Source organism: Haliotis asinina, chromosome 10, assembly GCF_037392515.1.
Source record: "Haliotis asinina isolate JCU_RB_2024 chromosome 10, JCU_Hal_asi_v2, whole genome shotgun sequence".
Lineage (NCBI taxonomy): Eukaryota > Metazoa > Mollusca > Gastropoda > Lepetellida > Haliotidae > Haliotis > Haliotis asinina.
Window position 1 is genome coordinate 57,968,188 of NC_090289.1, and position 24,620 is coordinate 57,992,807.

Here is a 24,620-nt window from a genome sequence, read left to right on the forward strand (position 1 = left end):
TGCACCTGGACACTCACACCCAGCCTACACTTAGATATTCACACTCAGTGTCATGCACCTGCACATTCACACCCAGCCTACACTTAGATATTCACACCCAGTCTCATGCACCTGCACATTCACACCCATCCTACACTTAGATATTCACACCCAGTCTCATGCACCTGCACATTCACACCCAGCCTACACTCAGATATTCACAACCAGTCTCATGCACCTGGACACTCACACACAGTCTTAAACACCTAGATATTCACAACCAACCTGATACATCTGGACGTTCAAACCCGGTCTACACTTAGATATTCACAACCAGTCTTATACACCTGGACACTGACAGACAGTCGCATACACTTGGACACTCACACACAGTCTCATACACCTGGACACTCACACCCTCTACGACCATGCATCGTTTATGAATAAATGGAAAGGTAAATAATTTGGCTCGAGGAGCTTGGACCAGAAGAACATTTGACCGCAGTGTGCAGGCAATGATCCTCAAAACAACACAATCCCATTCCAGCAAAATAGAGACACGTAGAGATAACGAATGGAAATTCTACTCTATTGTCTGGCAAAGAGACTTGGATATGCTTGGCGCTTTTGTTTATCAGCATAGGCGAATGTACCAAGAAGGGAAGGGTTTGATACGCTGACATTGCGACGCTGTTTGTTTGTTGTGGATACTTGTCATATATGTGCATCTCAGGTTAGCTAGGCACATTATGTCCATAACAGATTGTAAGTCGTTCATCTGTCTTTAATTGCAAGTAGGATAGGCATACAAAGGCAGTCGACAGACCACAGACACAGAAACTTGCAGAAGAACGGCAGTCTGACCTGGCTCCCTTCCCTTTGTAGAATATATGGAACTATTTGCCCTGTTGTACTGCGTGCAGGGGGCCTCCCAATCACTGAACTCTGTTACCACTCGAGCTGTTTGAACAGTGCCAGACGTAAAGCCGTAGTGTAAGGCAACACTCACTGATATCACTCAGCAGTTATCATTATGTCGACAGTTCACACATCTGAATGAGTACAAGCCTGAGTGGAAGTCCCCTGTCCCCGACATCAACCACAACTTCCCCAGCGTGACTCTACCAGAATCTGTCTCCCCCGGCACTGTGGTCAACACCTTCGTGGCTGACGATAAGGACCCGGAGACAGTGGTGATATATAAGATTGCCTCTGTGAAAGATGGTACGTACTGGTGTTATGTATGTTAAGTCGGATAGTCTGTTCGACCAGCAATCTTTGATCACCAGCTATCGTCCTCGTATTGACGTATTGTCAGTAGTAATTTCCTGGAATGGTGTAGTGAGCTGCTATGTAACTGATTCATGAACTGAGAATACAGAGCAAACACTATTGTTTATTTCAGTATTTAAATACATGTCGTGTGAGGCCTTTACATGCCAGCATGTTTTTGACTGTTCAATATTAGTTCATTTCACATAAATATCCATAGTGTTTGTTAGACATCAAGAGTTTCAGTTTTATCTGGGCGTGATGTGTCCAGACTGGTCCAAATCACTGAGTATCACTTTACACTGAAAACTAATCCCGTCATTTCAGACAACAACAACACCGTCATCGGGCTGTTCACAATCAACTCCATCTCGGGTGAGCTGACGTCGGCATCCAAGTTAGACTGTGATCCCCAGACCGGAGGGGCAGAATATTATACCATCCTTGTAATAGCGACAGATAAAAAACACAATGTCAGTGGAAACCTCAAAATAATTTTGAAAAATACAAACGACAACATGCCAGTGTTTAACAAATCGTTACAGACGGTCAGTGTTAAAACGGTGGAGAGTGATGGTGTACCGTTTGTGGATTTTGATGTTTACGACCAGGATAGGTCATCAGCTGTTACTTTAGATTTAGACAAGAGAGACCGCCAGTACTTCCAGTTATCAAAAGAGCAAGCAAAGTGGCAGCTGAGGTTTCAACCAGGAATAGATCCGCATAAACATCCCGATATTCCTCCGGTAATAAGGGTGACGGCGAACGACAATGGCGATCCTCCTCTGACCAGTGAAGCTACGGTAGTACTTACCGACCTCCCATGTCATGTAACCACGCCTTCCACGCCATCAACAGGTACAGTCACAATACAGCTGATTACAGACACTGACAGACAAGTATACATTTGAAAGCTGGATTTGACCAAACTATTAGTAACCAGTCTGAAACAGTCTCCGAATGAAGCAAGGTGTTGCTAGAAATATTCCAATTTCATGGTTGTTCAGATGCATTTGTTTTTATATAACAGCCAAGAAATCTTGTCTGAACCAGACAATCATATAATCGACAGCCGGAGTATTGATCTATACGTTAGCATATTGCAACCAAGTCATCCGATCCCTCTCAGTTGGGTAATTCTTTCAGCAGTCCCTTCGTTCCGGAGACGACGATGTTCCTGGCCATCAACACTGCCTATGACGTCCACTCCGCGGACTATTGCCAGCAAAACAGGCAGCAGCATCAGTTCGTCTGGATCACCAGGTGAGCTGGGGCATGCAGTGATACCACCAATAGGAATACGCAAATAGTTCAAGTAAGTAGGTAGGTGTATATAATATACATTGTAATAACTTACATGAATTTATAACGTATGTTTCCCATTACAGTTTGCCAGCCCTCCACCGCCAGCCAAGAGGACTCGAAAACTGGACTCTACCTGAAGATTGCTTGTGCAGCAGAAGGTCTCATTATCGTCATGGCTACCGTCTTCAGCATAGCCAAGAAGTGTGGCTGGTACGTCGAACATGCCATCCTCATCAGTACAACATTCTGTTTAAACCTGGAGTCAAACGTTTTTCGTTCCATGCAGTTGGGGAATCAGACAGGAATACTGACAGTGTCACGACTAATGTGTGGTATTCTGTCTGTGTACAGTCACATTACACATGTTGTGTATGTTGTATATCGTCCCGTCTCTGTTGATTATACCTTCTCCTCTCTTTTGTATATATGTCTATTATCTCACTGTCCTCTATCTGTTGTATATATGTATATATGTGTATTCTCTTAGTGCCGCCTCTCTGTTATATATATGTGTATTGTCTTACTGTGCACCCTCTGTTGTATAAATGTGTATATTGTCTTACTGTTGCCTCTCTGTTGTATATACTGTCCCCTCCATGTTACTTATACCGTTGTGTGTTGCAATACACAAACACATATATATATATATCAGTTCTGAAACTGAAATCACTTCTCCCTGAAGATACACGATTGAAACATGTAGGAGAAGATCTGTGTTGTGTTATTATTTCGGAAACTACTTGTATATCTACAACCTGACGCTTGTTATTCTCATCACTTATATATATGTGTGTGTATTGTCTTACTGTCCCCTCTCTCTTGTATATATGTGTATTCTCTTACTGGCCCCTCTCTCTTGTAGATATGTACATGTGTATTCTCTTACTGGCCCCTCTCTCTTGCATATATATGTATTCTCTTACTGGCCTCACTCTTGTATATATGTACATGTGTATTCTCTTACTGGCCCCTCTCTCTTGTATATATATGTATTCTCTTACTGGCTCCTCTCTCTTGTATATATGTGTATTCTCTTACCGCCCCCTCTCTGCTGTGTATTTTATCACTGTCGACACTGTAACATGTATATATACCACAGAAGAGCAGGTTAGGTACATCCGGGTACTTCATCTGCAGAATTGAACCTCTACAGCAACTGCGACAGCCTGGTTTGAGGAACGTATCGGCGCAAAGCATTCTGGTCTTCAAGCCAGAAGAACCTATGTACGTCGACGGCTCCCGTGGTGTAGTAACGTTCGATTCTGGAATCTACAACACAACACTAACGGCGTTCAGTGACGAATTCCGCTTTCTCCTTCAGTGCCGTGACTGAAGATTCTGCCCATGAACGTTTTGTCACTCATGGGTCCCTTGGTGGTAGTGTCATGTTGTGAGTCCAACACGCAGAGGTCCAACTCTATGCGCCTTCAGCACTGCTTCATACGGACACTCATGGTTGAAATCACGGACTGCCACAAAGAGTTGTTCCAGCGAGATAATACCAGGCGTCGCACATCACACTATTCTGTATCTTCACATAGTTTCCATAGCCTTCAAAATCGTCCAATCTGAACGCCATCGACGAGTACATGAACGTGAACAGACACCCCTCGTAGACACTGCAAGAGGAATGGGACAGAATTCCACAAGGTCGAATTTTAAGACCTATTCAGTCCCTACCGAGACGGGTCAGAACAGTTTGGTGGCTCATGGCGGCCACAACAGATACCGGAGACAGGGGCGAACGAATGCCTTCACTTATTGAACCTATATAATCTATACATGTTGACAAACATTTGATCCCTACATTATGAAATTTGGCTGCAACTGATCCAGAATTACACTTCGCATATTAGAGCGTGAAAATACACGCATGAGTTTCCATTTAGAGAGAGAATATTACTATGTTTATTATAGTCTATCCCCTTCTGTGTTGCTTATACGTTTATTATCCTACCGCCCCCTGTCTAAAGTCTTCTGTCTAGATGGTCAGTGTAGCGGAGAAAACAGTGAACAGTAAATTAATTATTCCCTTTTGATTTCTTTGTTACAGTTTTAAGAAGTCATCCCCTGCTGAACAACGCCGTGAACGCAAGGAGCCAGTGGGATGTGAAACCGGTAAAAGAATCCTGATATACTCCCCACAGACCACAGCAATTGCAGTTTTGTCAAGTATTTTGTCTATGGAACGTTACAGTTCACATGAGTTCAAATATTCAACACAGCAGGAGAAGGGGAGGTCGGTCCAAATCGTGTTAAAGAAATCCGCCAGAGATCGTTTGATGTTATTTTCACCAAATGCCAAATTTGTGGCGTTTTTACCAAGATATTGGTTCATCTTAATCTGATTTCCCACAGAAGTAAACATGCGCTGATTCGTCGGTAAATATGCCATGAACACATCTCCCTTATTTAGGTCAGATCCTGGTTCAGATGGAGGTGATTTAGTGGTGAGGGACGTTAGATATCTCATGAATGCTACATTTCATATAAATGTATACTCTGATAAAATCTGCAAAGAAAGAAAAATTGGATATATCTGATTGACCTTTAGCTGATAATCGTGCAATATGAATACCATATGGATTTCTCATGTCTACATGTATCGGGAGTGAATTTGATACAGTGCCGGCAAATAGTGGGGATGACATAAAAACCTAAACTCGTAAGAGCGTAGTGGCTAAACAATCTAACATGAAATGAAAGTGCATCATGAAATGTTTCGCTATGAAAACGATGGGTACAAAATGTACAGCAAGTGAAAACATCCCACCACTGACAGAAGCTCCACAAAACAACGCCATCTGCCAACTGCGGAAATACATATCGGCTCTGGCCACCTTTTATCATTTAATCATGATTACAAGACTGTTGAACCTGTATGAGAGTATCACGTGACCTACCCACTTTCGGTCGGCAACGTGTCACAACAGTAGCTCCGAACAGGTTCCTACGATTTCGTTACGGCCAACTCTACAGCCTTAGCAATATTAGCAATTAGCAATGTTCAGTGAACCTCACTCACACGACCGATAACGTAAATTCCTTCTGCGTTGGTGTCTCTTCCTAGTAAAGTATAGGTAACGTTATCCGTTTAATGCCAGTTACGTACAACGATGGGTTTATTGCATACACGATGGGTTTGCTTTTTTGATATATGTTCTTTCACATTTCAGCTTTGTATGGAAGTGCGAAAGAAAAGAGCAAGGAACAGCCTGCTTCTGTCACTGACCTACACAGTCAACTTGATGTGGTCAATGAGGTACCCAACCACCACCCCAGTGCTACTGATGAGGGTTCGACTAGTGCCGCATTGCCGCTAGGTCTGGGTTTCAAGACAGTCCAAAAGGCATTTGATGCAAAGAACAAGTTCCTTGGACTACGGCGAAAGGAAGCCGTTCCTCCAGTTCAGATATATACAGACCCCTCTGGGGTAACCCTATTTGACAAAGATATTGTATCTATGGCCATACCTAAATTTGTTGATATGTTGAAGGCGCCGTCTCCAGTGACTGATGGTGACACTTGCGAAATGGTTTATGTATGCAAGCATGAACTTCTTGCCTTTCTTAAGTTAAGTCTTTTGGAAGCCCCCGAAGAATTATTGAATCACATGGATTCACAGAATTCAGACGTTCTTGCATTCGCAAAAGAAAAATTCCGCACCATCATTACAAATCACACAAAATTTGATATATCTAAGGAGGCTCCTCCCTTGGATGTTATGTCATTTCTTGACGGAAGTTGTTTCAACTGCAGTGAAGAAGCTATGGTTGCAGTGGATAAGAACAAATTCCTGGATATGTTGAAGGGAAGCCAGACACAAAACACGTTTCTCACCAGTAATGATGCAATACTCGCTCATGCAACAGGATTTGATCCTGAAACAAATATTGTGTATATTGCCAAAGAAAAGTTCTTTAATCTGGTGAGGAATCGGGAACAAGAAGATGAATCACATGAGATGTTAGTCTTGTCGAGGGATAATGTGATGGAATTACTGCAAAGTAAGATAGATCCTTGGGCTGAGCCAAAGTGTGCTGTCATGCAGTTTGTATCAGGTATTGACGGTGAAACTGGAGAAACGTTTATGACCAAGAAAACTTTTCTCCATCTTGTCAAAAGTAACAAGGAATATGACAGAAAGAATGATGAAATGGTTGCCGTCACCAAACCCAAACTCGCAGAGTTGTTGCAGAAGAACTCTGAAAATCCCAAAACCAATGACACCCTCAACTACTATGTAAAGGCTGTTTCCCCTGCCTCTGGAATCGTCTACATGGCTAGGAAAAAGTTCCTGGGTCTTTCCAAACCTGAAGAAGGACCTGGTAGTTCTGATGATGTATTGGAAGTTGAGAAGGGCCATCTGGGCTCACTAATGGAATCCAATGGAGCAGACCCAGCCAGCATTGAGACTGCACTGAAGCTCCATTCCCTTGGCTCCTTGCCTGGGACGAAACGTGTATACGTTGCAAAAAGTAGATTCCTAAAACTGACATCTGGTAAGGGAACACGCACCGGTGTAGAGGAAAATGAGATGCTTGAAGTATCAAAGGCCACTTTTGATGAAATGTGTGAAGGTGCAGGTAACACCAGTGTGCCAGTGATAGCTGTCGATGAAGAGAATGGAAGTGTGTTCATCGACAAAAGGTCATTTCTTGAATTGTCAGCTGATCATGAAGGGAGTGACATAATTGTTTTGACAAAAGAAAAGGCCGCAGAAATTGCTGATCAAGATGAAGACAAGGAGACTTTTTTACGGAAACGTGCTCTTGCCTTTACACCCGCCAGTGGCAAGGTCTATATTGCAAGAGCAAAGTTTGTCAAAATGTTAAAGGAAAGACAGTCAAAATCGCAGACGGATGATCCAGAAGGTGATGACTTGGTATCTGTTCCTCGAGAACAACTAACAGAGATGTTAAGGACAGAGGGCAGTCAAAGGGCAAGCAGCTTCATACGTGCACACGCAGAAGCATTCAATCTGGCAACTGGTGCAGTATTTATGGCAAGAAGGAAGTTTCTGGACGTTGCTAGTAAACAGAACGCGTTTGTATCTGGTAGAATAGACGACGAAGTTATTGCTGTCACAAAAGAGAAGCTTACGAAGATAGTACATGATACTGGAGAGACCCAGCAAGACCTATCTAAATTTGCGATGGCATTTTCAGGTGATAGTAATACAGCATTCATTGCTAAAAGTAAATTTCTGAAACTGTGTAAGCCAGTTGAATCTAGGATCGATGGTGAAGTTTGTGAAGATTTCTTAGGACCTATTCGGGAAGAAACATCGACTCGTGAAGACAACGCAGCAGAAGACTGCAAGAAGTATCGAAAAGCAGGTAACTCGGCAATAAAAGAGGCAAACAATATGTTTATGAGCGAAGCAGGCATTAAAAGCATCACAACACTGCCTGATAAGGCAGACCCTCAGACAGGTATAGATTCAGGAAGTGAGGGCGAGACAGTAAGCGACTACAACAATATTTACCATGCAAAAAATCAATTTCTGAACTGTATCAAAGAGAGGAGTACAGGACCCTCCTTGGTTACAGGCAGGGCGGAAAAGGATTCAGTGTGTGAATTACAGGTTCACCTCGATGAAAACATACCTGCAGCCAATAGTGTCCAGTCCAGCAGAGGAACAGTTTCTCCGTCCGGCCACCTTGTTACTAACACAGACACCCTTGTAAAAATGACATTTGCTGATATTGCCAGAAAATCAGTGAACTTTCCAAGTTGCAACAGTAATGAAAACGATATTGTTGCTGTTAATGAGTCGCAAGTTGCAGAAATTCTCAACCAAGAGCGTGCCAAAGGAAGTACGTCACAGATGCTACAGAAACATGCTTTGGCTGTTAACAAAACCGATGGAAAAGTGTACTTTCTTAAAAAGAAGTTTCAAGAACTTTCATTAAAAGCAAGGAGAGAAAACAGTGAGTCTTTCATTTCAGCTACAAATGACCACAGTATCACCAATCCTGACTGTGTTGGTCAGGGATCACGTCCAGATGTTCTACATGATGGTTCAACAGCACCGAATGATGTTTCGGATGTCAAGAAGGGCGTGAATGCGGAAATCAAGACAACCAGGTCCTACTGGAACCACCCTGTGTTGCACGGAATCACGTTGGGTGACAAACAGGATAACGTTAGAAGGATACCATGTGGATATGTGGTTGACACCGGAAGTGATGACTCAGACGACTCATATACAGAGTCAAGTGGGAATAGTCAATTGGATACAGACACCGAGTGGCCACAAATTTCTATTTTAGATCGAGGGAACGATGAGTATGTGTTTGAAGATGCCCAGGTACCTCCAAACACCCACAACAATGGAGCATGGTCTGGGAAGTGTGAAATGAAAGCCAAGGAGAGTGACACACAACATGGACGCCATGCTAAAGGTAAGGAGAGAAAGACTAAACAATATACAGGACATAGTAAAAGAAAGAAGCGGCATAAAAGAAAGAGCAAAATAGCTCCGGAAAAATCTGCTTCTGAGATGTCCGATGTGGAAGAAGCAGCAGGCAGCAAAAGGGCAAAGAAGAAGTGTTTCAAAGGTGGGCAAATCCACCCAGAGGTAAACACTCTGACGTCAGAAGCAGAAGACGGGATAGTCAGCACAAGCAGACAGAAGACCCAACGCAAGAAGTACAAGCGCTCAAAGCGTAAGTGACGTGTGTAAGCAACTAGAACACTACATCTGCCCTTCGCATGGCCTAAATTTTAACAGCATTAAATGATATGTGCCTGGTTTTCGCTTATGCGGAATAAATGATGTAAATACATGTTCGACATATTAAAACTGCTTCCACCACCAATTACTCTGGGTGACAATTTTGTACTTATTTGTATTCTTATTCACCTATAGCAAATTGAGTTTCTACTTAGTTGAAACACTTCAAGTAGTTTCAAGTTTGGATAACGAATCAGTATCCCTATATCATATGCCAACTTGATTTATTACAAATGAGCATCATATGTACCTGTATTTATCATTAAGTCTTTTGGTTGCGACCAGTAACAGCTACCCGTGCAATATGAAATGCTCCATGCGGAGAAGACATAACTAATAGATTTTATGTTGGTGTGGTTTACTCAAAAGTATTATACAAGGTCCCTTGATTTATGGCGTTCAAAAAAATGTGACAAGAAAATGTCTATTACAGTTCCTTCGATATGGATCTTGATATGTGAGCATTTGCTAGCTTAATGGGTTTCCTTCATGATATATGTGATATCGCGCCATAGGTTGTATGAGGATAGATATGCTTTTAATGCCCACATATATTTTACACAGAGATGGGAATACCCAGCATTTGCTACCTACATGTGTCGACATGAACGATCATGGCAATATATTACAAATTTCGTGGCATTCGTGGGTAATATATTATAAATGTAAAACTCGGTAATCGAAAGTTGCACGGTTGCCCGAAAACATGTTTTCACGTGTGACGTGAACAATGACAATCTGGCGAATTTGGGATGTGTACAGTAGCAGGGTCGTTTGGAACTGGAGTTTAGTACGTCATCTGCAGTCAAGTCTCTTTAATCCGACAACGCCCGATGCACAATACAATGTCGGATTAACGGGTGTTGGACTAAATAATTGAGACTAAAGTACTTTTTTTCCCATTTGTTACCAACAAAAGCATTGTCGGATAAACAGAGACTTGACGAGAATTGACTATATATAATGCTGGTCAACTATTGTTGGAGAAAAGCTCAGAGATGTGCAAGTCTTTGGTGAACACAGATGGAAGGACGTGAAGCCACACCCCGTCTACCCCTTGACGCTTCGCCCACCCCTTAACAACGCATCCACCCCTTTACACCCCGTCCACCCTTTAACTGCCCGTCCAATCCTCACACCCCGTCCACCTCCTGACACCCTATCAAATCCTTGACACCCCGTCTACCCTCAGCACCCCGTCCTCCTCCTGACACCCAGTCCACCACTTGACATCCCGTCCATACCTTCACACCCCGCGGCCGTCTACCCCTTGACACCCTGTCCAATCACGACATCCCGCCCACCTCTTAACACCACATCCACCCCTAAACACCCCACCCAATCCTGACATCCCGTTCACCGATTGACACCCCGTCCATCCTTTGACACCCCGTCCACCCACTGGCACCCCATCCACCTCTTGAAGTACCGTCCACCCCTAAACACCCCGTCCACCTCTTGACACCCCTTCCAATTCTTGACACCCCGTCAAGTAACTACCACTGATGCAGCCCCATCACGCTGCAAGACCCATAGGGCCTCGGAAAGTGTACAGAAACGTAGGACAGCTCTCACCGGTGCTGTGACCTTTGGAAAGTGACAATCGATATGACGCAGAAACGCGATACTAGCTATCACAATTCACCCCAAACCATCCGCCTTTTATGGTATCTGATTAAAACAAGAGATATTGATAAGGGTATGAAGAAATTTTTATTGAACACCACGAGAACAAATAAGACGCTGACAGGCAGGTGTATGCTGGAAGCGGTCCGGATTGACCACCTGGAAAATGTATTTCTGCACTTTCTGTATTTTCAAACATTATTTTAACCAAACTTTACGACTTTGCAAAAAATAGGTTTATCCAAACAAATAGATATACATAAACCCGCCAAAAGATCACTCTTGAGGCGTGACACATTTTTTCCAAATAAACCCCAATTCTTCAGATCGCTGTGACTTTAAAGCAACTGACTTGGTCGCTGTAAAAGCTGGATGTGATGCTTGTTTTCCCCATCATATAACAGTATGAATGTGACATAGTCATCATACAACAGTATGAATGTGACGTAATCATCATATAACAGTATGAATGTGACATAGTCATCATATAACAATATGATAATGACATAGTCATCACACAACAGTATGAATGTGACATAGTCATCATACAACAGTATGAATGTGACATAATCATCATATAACAGTATGAATGTGACATAGTCATCATATAACAGTATGAATGTGACATAGTCATCATACAACAGTATGAATGTGACATAGTCATCATACAACAGTATGAATGTGACATAGTCATCATATAACAGTATGAATGTGACATAATCATCATATAACAGTATGATAGTGACATAGTCATCATATAACAGTATGATAGTGACATAGTCATCCTATCGCAGCATGAATATGGCATTATCACATGGGCGTATGAATGTGACATAGTCATCATATAACAGTATGAATGTGGCATTGTCATATGGTACTGTGACTATGACATAGTCATCATATAGCACTATGAATATGAAGTAGACATCATATGGCAGCATGAATGTGACACTGTCGTATAGCAGTAAGAATGTGACATTGTTACATAGGAGTATGAATGTGACTTAATCATCATATAACAGTATGAATGCGGCATTGTCATATGGTACTGTGACTGTGACATAGTCATCATGTAGCACTATGAATATGAAGTAGACATCATATAGCAGCATGAATGTGACACTGTCGTATAGCAGTAAGAATGTGACATTGTTACATAGGAGTATGAATGTGACATAGTCATCATACAGCAGCATGAATTTGAAATTGTCATGTAGTAGTATTAATGTGGCATGGTCATCATATAGTAGTAGGAAATGTGACATAGTCAGAACCGTCTAGCTGACCTTTAGCGCGAAGTCCATATGATCATGCACAGGCTTCAATCTCTTTTAACTTGCCAACGGCCGTGCACGGCTGGTACCCGTGTTTCACAAGTAACCCGATCAGTGAGCTCAGTGAATGAGAGAGTGAATAGAAGATATTGATTAGGTTCCATGCTGTCAAATATTTAACATAATTGCTTTCTCTAAAGAGAGAAGTGTAATATGGTAGGGCATTAGGGAATGGGGATATACTCTTAAACGTTCTGTCCTTCACATTGCAGACGTTGCCATCCACTCATTTTAACCTGTAAAATTTATCTTGGTCTGGTACTGTAGATAGATAGCAACAACAATACATTATGACTTGTTGACTGCCGGGGACACATGGCCGTAGTCTAGACTGCCTTGAACATGTGGCAACAATGTATGGTGGTAGCCTAGACTGTCTGGGTCAACAATGTATGATGGTAGCTTTGACTGCCCGGGACACGTGACAACAGTGTGTGGTGGTAGCTTGGACTGCCCGGGACACGTGACAACAGTGTGTGGTGATAGCTTGGACTGCCCGGGACACGTGACAACAGTGTGTGGTGGTAGTTTAGACTGCCCGGGACACGTGACAACAGTGTGTGGTGGTAGCTTGAACTGCCCGGGACACGTGACAACAATGTATGGTAGTAGTTTAGACTGCCCGGGACACGTGACAACAGTGTGTGGTGATAGCTTGGACTGCCCGGGACACGTGACAACAGTGTGTGGTGGTAGTTTAGACTGCCCGGGACACGTGACAACAGTGTGTGGTGGTAGCTTGAACTGCCCGGCACACGTGACAACAATGTATGGTAGTAGTTTAGACTGCCCGGGACACGTGACAGCAGTGTGTGGTGATAGCTTAGCCTGTCTGGGACATATGAGAACAATATATTGAGGTGGTTTAGACCGCCTGTGCCACGTCGCAGTAATGTGTGGTGATAGTTTACACTGCCTGGGCCACATGGCATCAATATTGGCAGTAGTTTAGACTATCTGGGCCACGTGGCATCAATATTGGCAGTAGTTTAGACTATCTGGGCCACGTGGCATCAATATTGGCAGTAGTTTAGACTATCTGGGCCACGTGGCATCAATATTGGCAGTAGTTTAGACTATCTGGGCCACATGGCATCAATATTGGCAGTAGTTTAGACTATCTGGGCCACATGGCATCAATATTGGCAGTAGTTTAGACTATCTGGGACACATGGCATCAATATTGGCAGTAGTTTAGACTATCTGGGCCACATGGCATCAATATTGGCAGTGGTTTAGACTATCTGGGTCATATGGCATCAATATTGGCAGTAGTTTAGACTATCTGGGCCACATGGCATCAATATTGGCAGTGGTTTAGACTATCTGGGACACATGGCATCAATATTGGCAGTAGTTTAGACTATCTGGGCCACATGGCATCAATATTGGCAGTAGTTTAGACTATCTGGGCCACATGGCATCAATATTGGCAGTAGTTTAGACTATCTGGGACACATGGCATCAATATTGGCAGTAGTTTAGACTGCCTAGGACATGTGTACATCTATGGTAACAGATGTATGATAAAAGTTAGACAAAATAAACATAGCAGATTGCCACATTCAACATTTCAACATTTGGGAAAGTGTATATTATGGTTGACCGGCACTTGTGTAAGACCGATTTAAAACCTGAACTAAATACACTGATTCAAATTTTCAGATATGTACAACATCCATAGCTTCTGGGTTCTATAAACCTTTCAGGAATATTTTACAAGCGTTTCAATCACTGTTGTGAAGCGAGGCACGTTGTTATAATATTATTATAGGAAAGATAAGGTAGCCACTTTTGTGGTTGTTCGATTCAATTGAAATATTTCGCTGATCTGTACGTAATCGACTCTGGACCAAACAAGTCAGAGATTTTCATCATCAGCATCGATCTAAACTTTACATTAGTGGGAAACAAAGTAAACAACCTGACCTCCCCACCCTGTTTGCCACCTTAAAAACATGCATTGGGGAGATCAGTCATGCTTTTGTAAGTGTTGAATCTGAGAACAACGTATATGTAGCGCCGTGTATTCACTCAGCTACCACACAGTCTACCATCAAACACATGTACATGTAAATAATACTGATGGCAAGGTGTGATATTCCAGAAGTGTATAAGTCGTCAGTTAGTTTGGGTCACCGAAACTGTCTGCAGTAACTGCTTTATAGAAAATTGCTCTCTTAACACCAAAACATCATTTTAACGTCCACCCGCGTTATGGCGGATGTGCTTCTATAACGAGACCAAATGAAGTGATGTATAAATATAGCTGACATCGATTGCCAACTCCGGTAAATAAGCCTTGCCTGTTTGAGTCATGGGTGTCTACCTTGGCAGTTTCTTGATCGTTCTATCCCATTATTAGAGTTATGCATTATGCAACAAAGACCAATGCTCAGGTGTGATGATTTTATTCAGTGCAAAAAACAGTATATTTCCTACAAACTGCAATATATGTTCCATAAAATAATGTGCTGATAAATCTGAAAAATGTCCCGAATTGTTAAAACCCGCTGTGCATTGTGTGGGTGTTTTACAATTGTGCTCTCGAAACAGTCTGATTCATGTGACAATAGTAACACAGTCGTCAGTTGGTATCTACTCCTGGGTCGCCATCGAATGAATCTGACGTCACAGTGCCTGGAGTTTTCAGGATTATTATGGGTTCACAGACGAAAACCACCAGTTGTGAGTGCGTGACGAGTGAGTGCGTGACGAGTGAGTTTAGTTTTACGCCACACTCAGCAATATTCCAGCTATATGGCGGCGGTCTGTAAACAATCTAGTCCGACCAGACAATCCAGTGATCAACAACATGAGCATCGATCTGCGCAGCTGGGAACCGATGACATGTGTCAATCAAGTCAGCGAGCCTGACCACTCGATACCATTAGTCTCCTCTTACGACAAGCATAGTCGGCTTTTGTGGCAAGCATGGGTTGCATCTCATCATGACAGAAGCTAGTGAGATAAGTTGATTGGCATGTTTTCGTAACAAAGACCAGTGATTGAAATGCTAAATTGTATAAATGTGTCTGTGATGATGACAGTTTATATCAGTGTTCAAGTGTACCATCTCCGTTTCGAAGGTAAGTCACGCCGTGTTTTTTCTACTGCTTAATTAGCGAGTGCCCCTGTCACCTGGGTTAAAGGACATTTGGTGCCTCGGAAATATGACATATTCAAGCTAGAATGCAGAAAACTATTTAGAATAAAGATCGTGAAATTACCAGAGGTTCCAGTTCTGACACATCGCTTGGGCGTTGGAAGCAAGCCCGAAACGATGCTTGTATGATGTGACTGTACATAGATGCCAGTCTCCTAATCTTGAAACCTTGATCGCATGTTCATTGTCGACGGAAAACAAAAATGAGCCATGTTGAGTTGGTTGGTCATGTGTAGATTTTTGAATATCGATCTGTAGAGAATGATAATTAAAAAGGAAATATTTAACATTACACTTATTTAATCTTTGTTTCTTAATGTATATTTGCTTGTGTGTTGTTGATATTGTTTAGTTGTATTCTTTGATATGTATTTAGAACTTGGATAGTAATGAAGGATAGCAATATATGGATGAACAATGTCCGTATTTCAGAGAGAGCGACGTTAACGTTGTTTACATTCCGGTGCAGGTTCTAACACCGTTAGCAGGACAGAATAGGGAATGAGAGACGTGTATACATTGAGTGAGTAAGGTTTTACGCCGCTGTTAGCAATACTCCAGCCATGTCATGGCAGATGACACCAGATCCATGTGGGGTGACATATGTACAAGTGTCCAGAGATAATTGTTCTAATCCCCATTGTACTGTACAAACATTTCATCACTCGTGTTTAAGTTATATGCCTCTCCTTTCTCATTGTGTCAGGACTTCCTTGATAACGGTGTTATAGAGCCTACCGTGAAACGTCACTGTCACTGTAATAGAAGAGTCGTTCATCCAGAAAAATGTCAAAATGTTTCTCGAGCATCGGCGCGTCACTTTTATTTGTGTGCGTAACAATTTCTATTGCCATTTTAAAAAATAAAGTTGACTATGCCGCGTCCCGATCATCCATTTGTCTGCTATAAGAATGAATGTCTGTAAGAATGAGTGTGACTGAATCGACAACTTTTTGAGACCTGCTGAACACCCAAAGCTGTATTTCTGACAGAAAATATAAATGTGTTCCTTCCTCGTCACTTTTGTTTCTAGCAAAACTTTTAAAAATCACAAAGAACTACCGCCCTTGTCACTTTTACTAAACTGTGCCCGAGAAATATTGTGGGGGACATGTAGGGGACTCGCGTTAAGGAAACACTGCTCTAATGTACATGTTGGGGACTCGGGTTTAGGAAACACTGCTATGATGTACATATGGGGGACTCGCGTTAAGGAAACACGGCTATGACGTACATGTGGGGGACTCGCGTTAAGGAAACACGACTATGACGTACATGTGGGGGACTCGCGTTAAAGAAACACCGGTGTGACGTACATGTGGGGGGTTCGGGGCTAGGAAACACGGCTATGACGTACATGTGGGGTACTCACGTTAAGAAGAGAGAGTGAGTGATGTAAAATTTAAAGTCACATCGGCAATATTTCAGCCATATCGTGACTAAAACTAGTTCCAAATTTATACGATAGACATATGATATATAAAATCCTGTCAACGAAAGAGAGTAAAACACTAGACTATCACAGGTTAAGGTAAAACTAGGTAGCAAATATCTTAAAAGGGGAAAAATCAGTTTGGAAAAAAAATGTAAAAATGGGCCATAGGTAGCCATCAGCTGAGGATAGATCACCATACCAGGGACCATGGGGACTTACAGTGCCTTTGCTACCTACATGAACCCCAGTTGGATTTACACCAACACCTCAGCTACTGGCGACTGCAGGAAAAACTAGCCGAAAATTAAAATAACAAAAATGAACAGTTAAAGATTTGGTATCTTTAGATTTTTCTTTGAAAGGTTTGGGTCTTACATACCCTCTCAGGGGGACAATAATTTTACGGTATTTTAACCCCCTTTGAAGGTACAGCCAAAAACTATCAAGTTAAGGCTCGCGTTAAGGAAACACGCCTATGACGTACATGTGGTGGACTCGGGGCTAGGAAACACGGCTATGACGTACATGTGAGGGCTCGGGGCTAGGAAACACTGCTATGACGTACATGTAGGGGATTCGGGGTTAGGAAACACGGCTATGACGTACATGTAGGGGATTCGGGGTTAGGAAACACGGCTATGACGTACATGTACGTGACTCGGGGCTAGGAAACACTGCTATGACGTACATGTAGGTGACTCGGGGCTAGGAAACACAGCTATGACGTACATGTAGGGGATTCGGGGTTAGGAAACACGGCTATGACGTACATGTACGTGACTCGGGGCTAGGAAACACGGCTATGACGTACATGTACGTGACTCGGGGCTAGGAAACACGGCTATGACGTACATGTACGTGACTCGGGGCTAGGAAACACTGCTATGACGTACATGTAGGGGATTCGGGGTTAGGAAACACGGCTATGACGTACATGTGGGGGCTCGGGGCTAGGAAACACTGCTATGACGTACATGTAGGGGATTCGGGGTTAGGAAACACGGCTATGACGTGCATGTAGGTGACTCGGGGCTAGGAAACACGGCTATGACGTACATGAAGTTGACTCGGGGCTAGGAAACACGGCTATGACGTACATGTGGGGGACTCGCGTTAAGGAAACACTGCGATGACGTACATGTGGGGGGCTCGGGGCTAGGAAGCACGGCTATGACGTCCACGCAGGGACTAGAGTTTGGTGAAAATGTATGGCATAGATAGGCTAGAGTGTTGTTGAATGTGGTTATGTAATAAATCCTTCAAACTTTATGGAATATTTCTTGAGGCAAATGCTTGTCAAAAGGATACCTGATACGTCAAGTCCCATGAAGTATGCACGGTCGTCCTTGGTGTACTTGATTTACCCTGGTTTTCATGGTGTAGGCTATAAAACTTCTTCCCGAAGAGCTGAAGGTTGGCAGTCGATGTTTGGTCACAGGTCACCAAACTCCGTCAAACCGTGGCACTGACTACTTTGGCGCTCGGAATCAGGTGGATGAAACAAGGAGTTAAACCGGCACCGGTCCAAACTGTCACGTCCACGAGCCAACGGATAGGGTACTACTGACACCGGTGTCATGGACAACTGACATCGCCTCTCTGTAGATATCGAGTGTCACAAACTGGAAATATCGGTCAAATTCTTTTAATCTACATATTTGTGTAATGCAACTGTCCTTCAGAAAGCATAATTCAGAAAATTCAAAACAAATAACACTTTGGCCTCTTTTTTCTAAAGAAAACTTGTTTATTGAGAAATCATAGTTGAAAATATAAAGGATCAGTAAAGATATGAAACACTTTCCAACATAAATTAGTTAAGATCACATATACACATTAAAACGCGCCTCGCGGTGGTGTCTAACAGCCATTATCACACGATACGGTTATGCAAGTAGGAGACCTATTTACAATGGTCAAATACTCCGTACACACTAGTGTTTGTAATTTGGTGGTCTTAAAGCTGATTGCTATGGTTCTAGATAACCAAATGACATTGTTCACCGGAGTTGTCTCCTCTTGATGCACTCTCTAGTACGTTATAATTTGAGGACAGCACAACATGCCACGACATCCACGTTCCAGGATCAACCTCTTATCTAATCTGCAACAAAACATAATAATGTCAAGTATATGAGATACAATAACACTTTACCCGCTACATATCTAACGAAGTTGTTACATAAAGTGTCACGCTAACAACTAACAACTGATTTATTTATGACACTTATATTCCAACCTATTTATATGAGCAAGTTAGTGAGTTAATATGTAACGTCACACCGGCAATATTGCAGCCATATCGTGACGAGAACATACGTGACATAAAAAAGAATACATATGCATATTATGAAGAACCTGTCGACAAAGGACAGTAAAACCACTAGACTATCACAGTTAGTATTTAAAACTAGCATGGAAACTTAAAAACTAATATATCACTATTTGGAGAGTACAGTATAAAAACAGCCCATAGATCGCCAACAACAGAAGGCAGATCACCATACTAGGGACCATGGGGACTTACAGTACCTCTGCTACCTGCATGGACACTAGCTGGATTTACACCATCCCCTCAGCTGCTGGCGACAGTATGCAAGATTCGCCACAATTCAAAATGACACATATTCTACGACTAAAAAAGCGGAAGATTAAATCTGACTTCAACTGTTTTTTGACTTACGTACCCTCTCAGGAGGACAATAATTTTACGGTACTTTAACCCCCTTCGAGGATACAGCCACTAACAATCTTAGTTGCTAATTCAACTTCCAGTCGTACAATATTAATCCATTTACAAGTCATGTAACAGGTGTAATTCTTTTTAAGACGCAATGATTAAATGAGCACTAACATTACTAAAAAGATCCTCCATAGTTCTTGATTTAAAAAAGTTATCCCTTGTGATGGAATATTCAACACAGTCAAGTAAGATATGCTTGACCAACCTATTTATGTACCAGTGAACCCACAATTATTGCAGTTATTCAAAAGATTCCTTCTGCTCATCAGGTGTGTACAAGCTGATGCAATATATCTAAATAGGATAAGCCAGGTCCAGTTCAGTTACGTTTGCTCTTCAGTTCTTCAAAAACACACCACATATAAGCATGGACGAGTACTATGTCTAGGGGGGACAATATTCTTGACAGTGGAAGATAACAGTTCTGATCGGTACCACATTCGTTGAACACTTTGGGGTCCCGTGGAATAAAGAACGATGAGAGAAGAGCCCGTACAACGCTTCCTGAGACATCTTCGATTTGGTCTGCGAAGCCATCGTGGAGCTCTGTGCATCTCTGTGTCAATGTATTTCCTTCTGTGTCTGTATGTGTCTGGATTTGTCTGTGTGTCTGTGTGGTGTTTATCGCCTCAGGTATGAGAAGGCTGTTTGGTCATTCAGTGTCTCTGTGTATCAGTGTGTGCTTGTGTCAGTGTATGTGTATGCGTCGGCGTGTTTGAACGTCTTGTGTGTGTGACTTTGTGCCTGTGTGTTGCTTAACGCATCAGGTAGAGGTGCTGATCCATTGTTACATATTGTGAGCAAAGATCCGTTTCGGCGGGACTCCACGTCATGAAAAAGACCCTGAGAAACTCGCATATCACATATATAAATAGTAGCAGTAGCAGTAGCAGTAGCAATAGCAGTAGCAGTAGCAGTAGCAGCAGCAGCATAATGCGGTTGTAACAGAACCACAATTAGGCACTCGTGAAGACATTATGAAACTGATATCGTTCTCACCTCAGACAGTGATCTTCTCTTCGTACATGGCGATGACCAGCATGACGAGGAAACCAGTCAGTATCCCAATGTTGTGCATCACAAACAACAACTTCCGGTGTATGGTGCCGTTGTTGATAAGAGACGGCAACTGTAAATACACACACGATATTAATCGTGAATACATTCATTACCACGTATATAGATAATAGGGACATCACAGATATCACAGATTAAAGTAGTTTACGCTGTAATCGATTCACTGTCAATTATCCAAACCCATCCTCTACCAACCTTCACCTTCTATCTATTTACACGTCCAGCACATTTCCACACACGTTCCTTTTCAGTTTGAGATGAACGTGAGCGAATGTGAAGACGATATGGGAGACAAACCTGCTGTGTTCGAAGTCATCTTTTTTTAAAAAAAAAAGGATTACAAACTCTTGAAAAAAACACACCTCCAACAACTGTCCTTGCTTTACCCATTAAAGCCAAGCGCTCAGTCACGGACCAACAAGTACCATATTGTGAGCGTTATTTTGGGTATGACGAGGACGGGGAACGTGGGAGGAACTAGGTTGGGTTTAGCACAGCTTCAGAAAATACCTCACTAAATTAAAGTCATGGTGCATCAGTTCAACTCCAACAGAAAGTCCAAACTACCAGTACTAAGCGCCCACTCAAACTAAAGTCATGCCCACCTACTGGGATATCCGCTACATGGGAAGCGGTAACAACGCAGGAAACGATAGGTACTTAATGCAAGTTACCAGATCGACAAGGGCGATGTAGATGAACATTCCCGCAGTGACGGCAAATATCCACCGTCGGACCAAAGGGTCTGTCGAGATAGAGAGTCCAATGAAGAGTCCTATAAACGCCGTCAGGGCAGACACGAAGTTCCAACACAGCGCCTTCTTGAAGGACATCCCGCTCGCTATCAGCACTGCAAAGTCCCCTAAGACAGAAGAAAGAAGTCGGCATTATAACACTGACATTAAGCAGGGTTATATCAAGCGAAGGCCGTCAAGAAGATGGAAATACGTTCAAATATTCGGTGTCGGTGTTACTTATTTCTGTTATCCAGCCCTTGGTTACCATTCCTACCGTTGCTTGAATGGAACTGACCCTTCAAGCAAAAATAAACAATGACGGAGTTTCCAAATTACCTTTCCTTCTGTTTCCTTTACCACCTGTCTCAGCTTTCAGACCAAACACACTATGAGTATACTTGCTATCTGATGTATCACTGCTATAAAAACCGTGGTACTTACCCAGCTCGTGTGGCAGTTCGTGGCAGAAGACTGCGATGCTGGTAGTGATGCCACTTGTGACGTTCAGGCTGAAGGCGGCACCTACAGCCAGACCATCGGCGAAGTTGTGAACAGCGTCTCCTAGTATCACCATGAAGGCAAGTGTCGAGAATTCTGTACCAGCGACAAATGAGCGTTCGTTAAAACACGGGAAGCTTTTGGTCAGGTACATAACCACCTTCACTTTATTAGACAATGCAGACATTATGTTCATACCTGTTGGGACGTGAAACCCAATTTGAGACATGATAGACATGAATTAGCCAGTAGCTTGTCATACTTGTGGTTATCATGCGTATGATACCTAGTGATATGGAGAAGGTTACACTGGGAAGTAATTGCATACTTTGATTTTATTGAAGCCAGATGTGTTGGCTTGCAAGGATCACGTCCTTATGATATATAACATGTCACCCCTCCTTGTGTTTCATATAGTCAACATTTCCAGTAGTAGGGAAGTGTTTGAAAAACTGCTGAGTCATGGCTTTAGCAAGTTTTGACTCAAAAGACGGACATATTCTAAAGATTCGGATATTTTTTCTTAGGAACCAGTGTTCAAACCTTTGAGGTAAATAAATCATGCCTTATCTCTTGGACATAGAGAAGCTCACGATGTCTTACACTGGTGCATCTTTCATGACCTTGAATATCACTCCAAGCCTGGATTTTCAAAACAATAACTTAAAGTAGGTTGTTTTCGCTCATTCATAATAGTCAAGTCGTGTAAGTGAATAGGAAATGAGCTGGTCAGTGACCTAGGGAGCGTTACTCCCTACGTGTGGTTACGTCTACCCACTCGACGTTTTCTTCTCTTCTTTCTTGACCCAGTCATGTGGCTCATTTTTCTGAAAAGAAATTTTATAACCTATACGCAGGATCCATCGGTATACCAAATGTGAAATCCTAGCGACCTCAACATGACACGAAAGTGAGGTTTAACGTCGCGACTACTTCATGTTATTTAGTTACTACATTCAGTTACTTTAATGTTAGAAACCATATCAACATAAGGATATCACTCACGACATTTCTGGAATCGCTCATCTCCCCGGTTCCAACAGACGAGTTCACGTGTGAGTCCTGCAACAACAACAACAACAACAACACACAGTGTAAGCATTCCACAACGTTCCACAACCTCGTACACCATGTGATCTGCTTTAACACTGACAGTTGTCTTTTTCAAACGGAAATGTCAACTTTCGTCAGACAGTGACAAGGACCACGTCCTCACTGACGGGTGTACGGGCCTCAGTAACAAGGATCACATCCTTACTGACGGGTGTACTGGCCTCAGTAACAGGGATCCAGTTACTTAAATGTTAGAAACCATATCAACATAAGGATATCACTCACGACATTTCTGGAACCGTCTATCTCCAAGATTCCAACAGACGAGTTCCCATGTGAGTGCTGCAACAACAACAACAACAACAGACAGTGTAGGCATTCCGCAACGTCGTACACCATGTGATCTTCTTCGAAACTGACAGTGGTCTTTTTGAAACGGAATTTGCCAACTTTCTTTAGAAAGTAACAAGGATCACGTCAAAACTGACTGATGCACTGGCCTTAGTCAGTAACAAGGATCACGTCCTTAGTGACTGATGTACCGGCGTCAGTCCGTAACGAGGTGTTCTCTACGTGTTTGTTCAGTACGAGGTCCAGTGTGCTAGTAAACCATGTTTTGTTTGTTGTCAAATATATATTGAGTGGCTGTGTATTACGCTCTATTTCTGCATAACGAACTGGGTAACGCTACCTGGATATGAAAAGCTACTTACACCATGACCGGAGCCAAGGAGCATCATGAGAGCTTCCAACAAGTAGAATCCATATGTACCTGGAGACGACATAGATCAATGTCCGCTGTGAACAGCCTTCACAGAACAAATATGTCGTTCATGGCCCTACCTCCTGTCTCCACTTATATTGTTGTCGTTTTTATGGATTAGGAATTTCAAAGGCAAAATAATTTTGCATACGTTTCGTGTTCATTGTTGATACTAAAATTTTGTCAGCTGACGTGAGGTGAACTCATCGCGATTTTAACCATGTCCATGATTATTAAAGTATACATTTTATGGCGGTGTTTTAAGGGATACTTTTCATGACTCCTGGGCTTTCTATTGACAAACCAACACCTTTGCCTTGACATGTGGATGTCTATCTCACCTGCAGCTATAACCACAGCGTACCACGTGTATTCCTCTATCACTGGACCGGGTGTCTCGGCGTGCGCATGCGCGTCTCCGCTTTCTCCATGGTTGTGAAGACCAAGTGCCTGCAATGACACAAGGACAAAGTGGTCCCTGTACTAGTAGCTGGTCATTTATTGCATTTCCTTACAAGCGACGCTGATTTAAGAATTATGAGATTGATCTACCCACGATGATCCAGTTTAGAAAAACATTCCTGCAACCCATGCTTATCCAGACGATGTGGGCTGTAGACAGATGGATGATATGTGATATTCCGAAGATGCTAGATGTTGAACATGATTAAGAAAAGTCCTGCTACCGGGTATCCATGTGTACTACAGACCTGAGGTATGAGATGCAAGATAGCGTCTGTGAAAAGTGTTCCGACAGCAAGACCCAGGAAGATAGCCATGAACGCTGAGTAACAGAGGCCTTTGGGGAAGGGGAAAAGGATAGCGCCCAGTATAGAGCACAGGCAGATGATCAGCGTTGCCAGGGACCCGTATCCGAATCCTGAAACAGGGAT

At 42.7% G+C, this 24,620-nt stretch overlaps 1 protein-coding gene across 1 annotated transcript in view; it reads right to left on the bottom strand.

Annotated features, from left to right (window-relative positions):
• Positions 1-18,582: 18,582 nt before the first annotated feature.
• LOC137298308 (zinc transporter ZIP4-like) overlaps positions 18,583-24,620 on the bottom strand; it is a 30,688-nt gene continuing 24,650 nt past the window's right edge. The window contains exons 7-16 of the mRNA XM_067830507.1: positions 24,438-24,607; positions 24,069-24,177; positions 23,678-23,736; positions 23,250-23,306; positions 22,917-22,973; positions 22,690-22,738; positions 21,855-22,007; positions 21,351-21,538; positions 20,599-20,728; positions 18,583-18,960 (exon numbers count right to left, since the gene is read on the bottom strand). Of these exons, the coding sequence (XP_067686608.1) occupies positions 20,600-20,728; positions 21,351-21,538; positions 21,855-22,007; positions 22,690-22,738; positions 22,917-22,973; positions 23,250-23,306; positions 23,678-23,736; positions 24,069-24,177; positions 24,438-24,607 (971 nt within the window). The 3' untranslated portion in view covers positions 18,583-18,960; position 20,599. The remainder of the gene's footprint in view (positions 18,961-20,598; positions 20,729-21,350; positions 21,539-21,854; positions 22,008-22,689; positions 22,739-22,916; positions 22,974-23,249; positions 23,307-23,677; positions 23,737-24,068; positions 24,178-24,437; positions 24,608-24,620) is intronic.